This window comes from Apaloderma vittatum, unplaced genomic scaffold (assembly GCF_000703405.1).
Source record: "Apaloderma vittatum isolate BGI_N311 unplaced genomic scaffold, ASM70340v1 scaffold24282, whole genome shotgun sequence".
NCBI classification, from domain to species: domain Eukaryota; kingdom Metazoa; phylum Chordata; class Aves; order Trogoniformes; family Trogonidae; genus Apaloderma; species Apaloderma vittatum.
In genome coordinates this window covers 20,955-31,390 of record NW_009703494.1, presented here as the reverse complement: position 1 = coordinate 31,390, position 10,436 = coordinate 20,955, and the positions used below count along the sequence as shown (strand labels likewise).

The window sequence follows — 10,436 nt, the reverse complement described above, 5'->3', positions numbered from 1 at the left end:
GACATCTCACAAGAGAAGTCAGTAAGATTTCACATCTTATCTGCATGAAGGGTCTGCAACACCCACCCTTTCCTCCTGCTCTTTGTCCTGCTGTTCCCCTGCCACTCAGTTTGACCTCGTCTAATTTTAAAACTGTGCTCAGTTCATCCGGTGCAGGTCCCGGTTTGCAGTGGTGTAGGACAGGGAGGTGGCGGGCCCCATGTAGACTAACCTGGATGGCTGGAGCTCCTGGGCAGGTAATTTCCTGGGGACAGAGCTTCTGGGAAGTGCCCAACACAACTGTGGGACAGGTGTGAAACAAGGAAGGTTGGACCGAGCTGTGTTCAAAAGCGTCTCTTCTGGAGAAGGCACGACACTGGTGTAATTTCTGTAACCTGCCACATCCCTGTTTGTTCCTCTTCCTGCAGTTATCCCCTGTGTCGTATCTCAGTGGAGTGGCTGGAGCGGCTGCGCAGAGCCTTGCAAGACGACGTATCGTGTTCGGAGGAGGCACGTCACCCAGGAGCCCCGGAACGGAGGAGAGGCTTGCCCGCCTCTGGAGGAGAGAGCCGGCTGCGTGGAGTACTGGACTCGGCAAGGAGCAGAGTGCAAACAGTCCCTGAGTAAGTTTGCTGGAAATGTAAGGGTTTGAGTAATCGGGGAGAGGGCTCTTGTTTGGGTCAGCAGAGCTGATCTTTCTGTCCTCTTTTGTGAAAAGAGCTGTTTTCAGACGCCGGCGTGTTTGCTCTGGGCCTGTCTGGCGTGATGGAGAACGGAGCTTTTCACACAGAGATATCCTTCCCGGGACTGTATTTGAAAGTAGTGCCTGGTCCTTGCTGGGATCTGCTGAGTTTTGAAAGTGAACTATTACAGCCTGTTGTGATCTCACTTAGACAAAATCTCTGGCAATTTTGATAGAGTTGGTAGATCTCTCTCTGTTTAAAACTTCTTAAGTGGGTGTTGAGCACTTTTTTCTTTATTTATCCAATGATTCATCTGCAAAAAGTCATGAAAGAGCAATACCTGGCCAAGGCAATATATGACTTTTCTGCCCTGGAGCAGAGTACAGGCAGGGGAGACCTCCAACTAGTTTCTGGAGAAAAAGCCTGATTTCAGTTTGTTCAAATGAACTTTTCATGCCATACCTTTACTGATTTTTAGAAGAACTGCTTGTCATTTTTGCTGGTACTTTGGAGTGAAACTCTGTGCAGTCTGGATGCTGGCTGTAACTGACTTCTTTAAACCTGTTGAGGGTTATAATTAAGTAAATATTGCCTCCCCTCTCTGTCTTTGGGTAGGCTTAAGCTGCTCAGGCAAAAATATGGCAAAAATACGGATTCTTTTTTCAGTGGAATGGTTGATGGTCACGGATAATATGAAAGTACAAAGTTAGATTTTTTTGTCTCCTGCTGAAGATAAAACTGTATGACATTAAAGGCCCATCTTAACTGTTTTGCAGATGTAAACAGCTTCAGTGCAGTATTGCCACTTACTCTGTGTACTCTCTCTCTTTGGTATACACAGTCCCAGCATTAATTACAACAGGAGGGTTTGGAAAAGCAAGGAAGAAAAGAGCTGCAGCTGACGGCAATGAAAGAGCGGGGTAAGTTGGAACTAGATCAAGTTGCTCAAAGCCTCGTCCAACTTGGCAGCCATCAACACAGTCCTGATGGGAAAAGTCATCTCCCAGCCTATAACCCCTCGCACACAGCTTTGCAAGCTAGTTATTCCCCAGAGATTCTTACTGCGGTGCTGCTTTCTTGTTGAGGGCTGTCATTCCTGTGGAGTTTTCCAGAGCTGCTCTCGCAGCACAAAGCACTTGTCTAATTTTCTTCTCTACGTGCTGTTGTACATGTAAGTGTTTCCACAGAGCGTGGGTGCATCCATCCACCTCACTTAAGTGTCTGAAGGATAGAGCATCTGTTCACCCTGAGCCTCCCTTGGACTCCTGATTAGTTGAGCCTTCTCCCTGCGAAATTCAAAAATGTGAGCACAGCTCTATTGCACGTGTATTTATCTTTTTTTTATAAGATAAGGAAGCGACCTGCTAAAGTCTAAACTAGAATTCTCTTCAGTGTTTATAGATGATTAATGAACTTACTTGTTTTTTCCCTCCAAGCAAAGCCAATTCTTTCGGGCTTTGTTAAAATCTCTTGGGTTTTGTTAAAATCTCAACCACAGAAAATCTGAGCAGGGCAGAAATATTGTGTCAATCTGATAGTCCTGCCACTGAGGTAAGACAACCTCACTATACCTCTTAAGAGGGAGGTGATCACAAGGAAAACCTTTACAGACCTAATCTTAGCTCATGTTGCGAATTGCTTTACAAAATCCATTGTAAGTAACTGAGAGCAGATGATAGGGAAAGTGTGGTTCAGCAAATAGATACCAGAATTTGAATTGGAAGACCTGTCTGTTGTTTTTTTGGCTTTAGTCAAATGCTTGACCAATCTGTGTCTCTATTTGTAAAAATAAATGCCAGTAATTCCTGGTATTTTTTGATATGTCAGTTGAAAACACCAGCAGAGCAGTTTTATTCCCCATTTAACCTTGTCAAAATGCAGGTACACCACGTGTTCTGGTTTTTATTACTGGGAGCTTTTGAGTGTGTTCGTATGTGTGGTTTGTTTTTTCTTTATTTTTTTTTTAGTAATGAGAGGTCTATGGTCACCCAGTTTAGTCTGACTCTTCCAGTCCCGTGGAGAGCTCTAATCTGGTTATCGAACTAACCTGCTCGGTTGTTTGGGTTGCAGGTACTGTGTTGAGTTCCAGCTTGTGGCCATCACGCCGGGCTGCTTGCAGAGCCACCACTCCTACACTCACTGGATGCAGTATCTCAGGGAGGGCCACACTGTCTGCGTGGAGTGTCAGCACCCAGCCTTAGACTCCAGAAGCCTACATTGTTCTGGGGATGGCAGCGGAAGCAAAAAGTAAGAGTTTTGGATTCTGTTTTCATGTTGAATTTTTCATTCTTCTCCCTTGATCTGCTTGTCCCAGCTGTGTCATGTGCTGCATGCAGCTCTCTGGAGCACTCTACATACATTAACTGGTCTTTTTTGCATGCTGTGAGCTTCTTGCAGAGATGGAATGACCTGGTGAAGCTCATGTATTAAAGCAGTGGCAGAGGACTGAAGTGTGGGAGTAGCTGCTCTTAGTCTGCTAAATCTCACTGACTTTCAGGTGGCACAGATGTGGAGTTTTTTGTTTTAAAGACACTCCAACCATGCTTCTGAGGTTAACAGTCCCATTAGATGCCAAATGAAATCAAATCTGTGTCTGATTTTTAAGCACTGGGGATTTTGTTTCCAGAAGTGACCCTTTATGAGTGTTTCTGGCAAGTGGCAGCTGGCTTAGGGACGTGGGGTATGTACTGGCAGCTGAGGTTGGATGGAAGTACTGTTCAGTCTTTGCCCTTTTTGCCCTGGAAAGCTGAAGAAACGTTGGGGTCCCTGACGGGGACCACCCAGGTTGTATGAATTGGGCAGGCTCCAGCAAAGATAAAGGGAGTAGCTCAAAGCTGTGAAACACATCTGTGGCAGAGCCAGCAACGCAGGAGTCCTGTCTCCCAAGGCATGTTTAGAAACTCATGTCTTCATTGGGCTGCAAAATGACTGGGGCATTTTCATTCACCTGATCTGGTGAACAGCACTGCAATGGAAGCAGAAACGAAATGGGATCATATCCTTTAGGAATGATGATGTGGAGATGTCCTTGAGCCAGCAGTGCTGGGCAGCTTCGTTGGAGAAGATGAACGCGTGACTGGCAGGTGCAACACGAATGGTGTTTGTGGTCTGCAGCTTCCTCATTGTGTGTGTGAGGCCTCTTTCACATTTCATGTGAATCTTTAAGATAAGTCCCACCTATCTCCTAGATAGGTAACCTTCAACACATGGTCTCGTCTTCTTTATCACAATTTGACCTTAGAGTGATGGGTCACGGAGATAATTGTCCAGGGCTGGGTATCTTGCTTGATTTTTCTTGATACTCACATCTCAAGTGGTATCTCAAGATATCTTCAAGGTATCATCTCAAGGTATTCTTTATATGACAGAGCTGTCCTCTGATTTGTTGACAGAAATAATACACTTTTTTTACCAGGTTGCGTGGAGGGGAAGAAAACAGCCTCCATGATCTCTGAGAAGTAACTCAGAGATAGTAACTTCAACCAGTGTAATTCTGCCAGGAGATGTGGCGAGTTTGTGGTGGCCTGAGAGCGATGGCTGTGCTGACCTGTGCCAGTGCACGCTGGCCCAAGTCTCCGGGGCTGAGGCTCTGCGGGGAAGCGAGCGTGGCTGCTGCTCTCCCACCCACACCGTGCCGGTGCTTTGCTTCTCACTCTGTCAGTTTGGCAGCTTGTGCCAGCGTTTAGTTCCCCGAGATATTGTTCCAAGAGTGACTCTCAGGAAGGAAAACATCTGACAGAGTTTAAAATAAACTCGGCAATGCTGGTATATTTTGAAGAGTATTTCCTAATTATCTTCTTGTGTCTGAGTGGAGTCTGGCTTATAAATGCTTCAAGTTAAAGATAGACACTTGTTATCTGTGCCTTCCACCTGTCTCCCACTCTGTAGAAGAAGCTAGTTCATTTTAACCCCTGTTATGCAACCTCAGGAGGTTTCCCCAAGTCCTTGATTTGTGGCCATGAGGTGAGGATAGGTGGGATAATCCAGCTTGCATTGGCTTCTTTGTTCTAGAAAGCTATGAGATAAACAAGGCAGAGAGCATCTAGCTGGGAAATTGATCTGTTAATTTTGGATTGTCTTCTGGAAGATCTACAAATAAAGCAGAGGCTTGATGTTTGTGAAGTTGTTACTCAGCTTGTGTCTCAGAGGATCAGCTGCTCTTCATCGTCTGGAGCAAGATGTGGCAGTTGTAGCACATAAATTTCCAGTCTACAGCAGTTTATTCCCATGCTCCTGGGGTGAAGGGAGAGAGTGGATGGATGGCCTTGATTCATAGCAAAGTCAGTGTTTGCTTTCCCCACCAGCAAGACGAGAGTAACCAAGTTTAGCTTACGTGTTTAAGGAGTAAAGCCTTTTAAAGGTAAAGCTGCAGCCCAGAGTTCTGAAGGCTGTGGGACTGCTCTGTGTGCAGGATACTTATCTGGGATCTTAATCCTCCCTGTGCAGATTCTGGTCTGCAAAGAGCCTTTTCCAACCACATATGATGCATAAAACCCTGCTCTGGAGCATGACATCACATTAAAGCAAAGGCAAGGTCATCTTTGTGGAGCTAGAGCAGTAATTCCAGTTTCCAGACAACTATGGGGTCTGTTGGGCTGTTCTGTGGGCAGCTCTGTGCACAGGGCAATAGTTGGTCCAGTTGTGGTATCTGTGCTTCTCTAAAGGTCAGGTCTGGGACACATTGATGTGAGGGATTCCCTTAAACCTTGAAATGCTAAAATCTGGAAAGGGGCACAGTGCTGTAGAAAAATTTCACTTTCTGTGGCCATTAGGCCAGCATCGCTTGTGCAGCCACTGATTGTGAAGAGTGGTCTGTGGATCTGCTTGGTTGTTTTAGTAAGATATTTCTCTGTTCAGTTCTGGTGAATGTATTGATGGACCGCTTGGGACAAAAGGTGTTGATTGGTTGGTTAGTTGGGTTTTTTTGTCCTTTACTTAAGAGGCCTGTGAGTAACCTTGTTCCAGCACTTATGGGTCTGGTATCTCTGGCTAGCTGCCATCGAGAAGCCATGTTAGTGCGTAGCTCTTCACAAAGCAGAAAAGTTTAGGCAAGTGTTCTGCTAACGTGGTTATCCAGAGATGCTCGTGTCCCTGCACCTGCTCACACCACATGTGCTGTGTGTTGCGTGCTCGCTACTTATTCAACATCTCGATGGCTGTGGGTGGCAATAGAGCTCTGCCTGCTGAGAGGGAGCATGGTGTTATACAGAAAAACGGAGAAAGGTGTTTTGCCCACTTTGCAACCTGTCATGTGTTTCAGGGATGTTGGTGTGCTTTGTGAGTTGTTGCATGTGGTGCTGGGCACCTTGAGGGAATGTTTATGTGAATCTTTTTGGACTTAACATTTACAGCATGTGCTACTTCAAGTTCTTCCAGTCCGGTGCTCCGGACTGATTGTGGCTTTACTTCACACTATTATAACCCTGTGGAGGTCACTGCGGTTGCTTCTTCTTTACAGCAGTAAAAAGGCAAAATTGGGTCCATGAAATGAAAATCAATGTTAAGAAACTAAATAAGATTTACTAGGTGGTTTAAACTGTTGTAGTTGCAGTGGAGGTGCATCACGTTAACTTTCTCCCTCTTACGGCTGTGTTTCAGGAATCAGCTGCTGCACTGGCAGGCGGTAGGGAACCCTCGATGCAAGGGAACCTGGAAGAGAATTCGTCAGCTGGACACTTGCTCCTGTCCTTCTGTTCACAGCTTCTTGTTCATCTAACTTCTGACAGTCCCAGCAAGGGAGTGCTGTGTGGCTTGTCTGGCAGCAACGTACGTGAGCATTAGGAACCACAACCGAAATGGTGGTTTCTCCGTGGCAGAGGCTATGCCACTTACTTTAAAGAGGTTGCTGTTGGTAGTGGGACGTCCTGCATCCTCTGTGTCTATGCGTACTCCTTGATTTCCAAAGGAATCAGGCTTGCTGTGAAGTGCCAATCTCTTTCTGTCCATCCTTCCCCGAGGGAGGCTTGTCTGACCCTTATGACTTCTTGCAAATTCACCCTTTCTCAAGAGGAAGGAGAATTCACCAAATAAGAAATTGGACAAAAAAGGCCATAAGAACCCAGGTTTCATTATTATTTTTCTAAAGTCTCAATGAAGAATCGACAATGCAAAATAAATTAAGTGCCTTCTTTTCATGGCAATGGTACTTCCTTGTGGATACTTTCTGCTTGTGCTTATATATCTCTTCCTTTTGTTGTCACCCTCCCTGGTCTCATCATTTCATATTGATCCTCAGTCTTACAGAGGGTTGATCTTGGCAAAACTCAGAAATGAGCCTGTTCAAGTCTGTGAGAATAGAAGGTACCAAGGATAAATGGGCTCTTGGACTTCAGGTTTCAAGGAGCATCTCTGAGTTGCCCCGAAATGCAGTCCTGGGGCTGTAAATATGAAGTTTTCCCAATGGTACCAGGAGGGTACCAAGCTATAGCTTTGTATTTTCAACTGGAAAATATTTGAAGTATTTTCTTTATATTCTGCTGATATGTATTCATACTTTTCTATAAATGAAAATAAAGGAGACTGGAGACATTCTCCCAGTGTGTATCTGTTTGATTAATCTGTATAGTGCCATCTCTTCAGCGCCTGAACTTGCTTGATATCTTCCACTCAGTCTTTCCACTGACTGCTCTGCTCCAGTGGGTAAGACTGAAGGAAAAGTTGCTGCTCACCAGTTCCAGAACTGCTTAGGATTTACCAGTGGAAGTTCATCACTGTGAGCACTATGCAGAAGTCGATGTGATACTTCTTTTAACATACAAGTACTTTTGAATCTGTGGCAGAGCACTGCAGTGGTGAGCATCCAGGTAATTATATTTGTCAAAACCCAGGTGAGTGGCTGGAGGTGGCTCCAGACGAGAGTTTTAATGCTCAAGTCTGACTCTAGTATAGATTTGGATTATGAAACCCGTGGAAACATGAAAGGGTGCTGCTGATACATGCTTAGGATGGTTAGAGGTGTGTGTAGTATGGCAGTGAGAGGTCTGAATGTGCCTGATACCTCTTGGCCAGTGCCATAGGGTTCTAAGAGCAAGGTCCTGCTTTTTGTTGTATTTTTACAAGCTGTCTCTCTGGATTAATGACTCACAGTGGGATGATCTCATCCCAGAGTAGCAATATTTTAAGGAAAAAAAAAAAAAGACTTGTGCTTCACTGTCTGACATAATCCATAACTAACGTGTGTGTGAGCGAGTAGCTCAGGGGGGCTCGCTGGTTTGTGAGCAGAGGGATGCGATCCTCTGAGAGATGGGCTTGGGAATAGGTAACTGGGGTACATCATTTTGGTTATTGCTCCATAGAGGAATTTCTATGAAGCTGGAAGACAGTTTCATTTTCTTGGTGGAGAAACGTAATCATAGTAACATTTGGTCATTGAAAGCTTTTCTTTGTCCTGCAGAAGCCCTGTGTTGGGCCACAGTATGGTAAAGTGGTGGCCAGTCGTTTCAGGAGCAGAATGGAGCCAGCTATTTGAAACATCTTTCATTGTCAAAATCTACCCAAACTTTTGACAACATGAAACTCTGCTCTTACCAGATACTTTCAGAATTGAGTACTAAAGTTATAATGGATGTCATTTATGCTTAAAAAATTTAGTCTTCCACAATTTATGATCAGCCCAGTGCCCCTTTCCTAGAAAATCAGAGCCAGTCGGGTAGGAAAAGGCTGTATTGCAAAGTTATAAATGATAGAGTCAAGTGGGAAAAGCCTTTATGATGTGGCATCTTAGAACACCTTAACTGCAATCCTTTTCATTTACTGAGTACTTAAGTGTTGGCTGTACTGTATTTGTGTGTAATACTTATTAAATTGTCATAGTACGTGCTGTCAAATATTTAGTCCTTACATTAATCCATTTGGTTGTGAACCTTTCAGGGCAGAAGACTCTTGCTTCAGTGTTTTGAGAATAAATGACCCTTAAGAAAGGTTCTTTTGACAATACTTTGCCTGGCAGAAACTAGTAAACTCCATCCAGTTTCAATATAAACTTGACATGTAGGAAGTTTGCAGAATCAGTCTCTTAAGTGAGTGAAGGTAGGTGTGAAGAGTTGAGAAGTTTGAGAATAGGCTTCTCAGAAATAGTATTCTGGGTCAGATCACTAGAGAATCTGGACTTGATTATATTTTTGGAGGTTCACAGTAAATTTGCTAAAATGCATTTCAGGTTGACTGAAACTGCTTGTGAATTCGTGCCACATTTGGTGATTCATCCTTGTAGATGGAGACAGAGGAAAGAGGGTGATTTAGAAGTGGTGAAATGTTTTTAGACCTCCTAAATGAAGTGTTTTGATCTATGATTTTGAAATTTTATTTCAAGATTGAAACAATCTGAATCAAAATATTCAAACCCTTCATTGTTTGCAAATTTCTGTTTCAAGGAAAATATTGGAGAAAAAACTCATCATTTTGAATTGACCAGAATGATTGATTTATCAGTAGTGTTCTCTTTTGGGTCCTGCTTGTGAGACAGTTGTGGTACTAAATTAGTAAGCACAAAATAGTCTGTTCCTATGGGCAGTGACTTGCTGGTTGGGATTTTCTTTGCTGCTGCCTCATCCCTGAGAGCTGATAACATGAGGTCCTACCAAAAGCTGCTGATGGTGGCAGAGTAGGACTTTCCAGTCTTTTGCTTCTGTCACCATAGCCTGGAGATGCAGGAGTATGGAATAATTAACGCGAGGGACCCTCCTAGCAGCTGTATTTCTACACAAGTGAGGTCACTTGACGAAACGAGACATTGCAAATGTCTCTCTGCATCAGCACATCCTCAAAAGAGCTGTGCAGTGTGCTGGCTTCACCTCTACATCTTGGGTGACTACAAACAAATTCCTGGGGGTGAAGGAAAGAGAGAGATGCAAATGTGTGTGTATATGAGAGAGAGCAAGAGTGAGCCTTTCAGGCAGAAGATAATGAAGCTGTCAGATCACTTTCCCTGCAAATGAAGATCAGCTCATGGTGTAGACTTGTACTGGGTCCTGCCTGTTTCCCTCTAGGGGCTTTATCAACATCCATCATCTTCATAATTTCTGATGCCTGAGTTTCGGGAAAGAAAAGACTGTTGGAAATCCAAGGCAAAGCACTCCTGAGAAACGACTTTGTTCTGTAAACAAGCAAGGCAGTCTCACATGGAGGAGAAGCTGTTCACTGAAGAAGACGGCTGTTCCCATGACAACGCTAAAAACCTTTCACCATTGGGTATCAACAGAACATCTCCCACAGCAAGTACGTGAAGCCAGGAGCTTAGTCATCATCTTCCATAGATCATCCTGTTGGGCACTGATAATGAGGAGCTGCCAGTTGTGCACATGCAGCTCCGCTTTCTAGGCACCAGCCTGGCTCCGGATGAAGCACCAGCGAGTTGGATTTATGTAAAAGGAAAATTAAGATTGACCGATGTTCTTACACTTCCCTCTGCTCTCCAGCTGAGGATCTCAATTTTTAATGATGAAAAGCCAAGCAAAAAATCCAGGCCGTTTTACAAGCTGCTGAAGAAGCCATGTGATTGTCTCTGTTGTAGAGAAATCTTTCATCGTCATGGTACGGAGAGAGGAAGGCCCTGGCAGAATTCTGCTTTTCTTCACCCTAACCTTGTAGTGTCCAGCCTGTGATTCAACAGTTTTCTTCTGCATTTGAAACAGAAGGTGGTTTTTTAAATCACCAGATCTTCATTAGGCCTAGCAGCCCCCTGAGTGACATGGTATGTGGGTTTGCAGTCATCTGAATGTATGAGGCTCTGCTTCCTTTCTTAAGGACATTTGGAAAAAAAGAGATAAAATGTAC

General features: G+C 44.3%; 1 protein-coding gene across 1 annotated transcript; it reads left to right on the top strand.

The window, feature by feature from the left end:
* Positions 1–397: 397 nt before the first annotated feature.
* On the top strand, positions 398–6,469 carry LOC104270328 (somatomedin-B and thrombospondin type-1 domain-containing protein-like; the record flags this gene model as incomplete). Its single annotated transcript, XM_009864654.1, has 4 exons — positions 398–602; positions 1,504–1,582; positions 2,733–2,909; positions 6,261–6,469. Coding segments are annotated over 4 exons (579 nt in total), but the record flags the coding sequence as incomplete, so codon positions are not given.
* Positions 6,470–10,436: the final 3,967 nt, after the last annotated feature.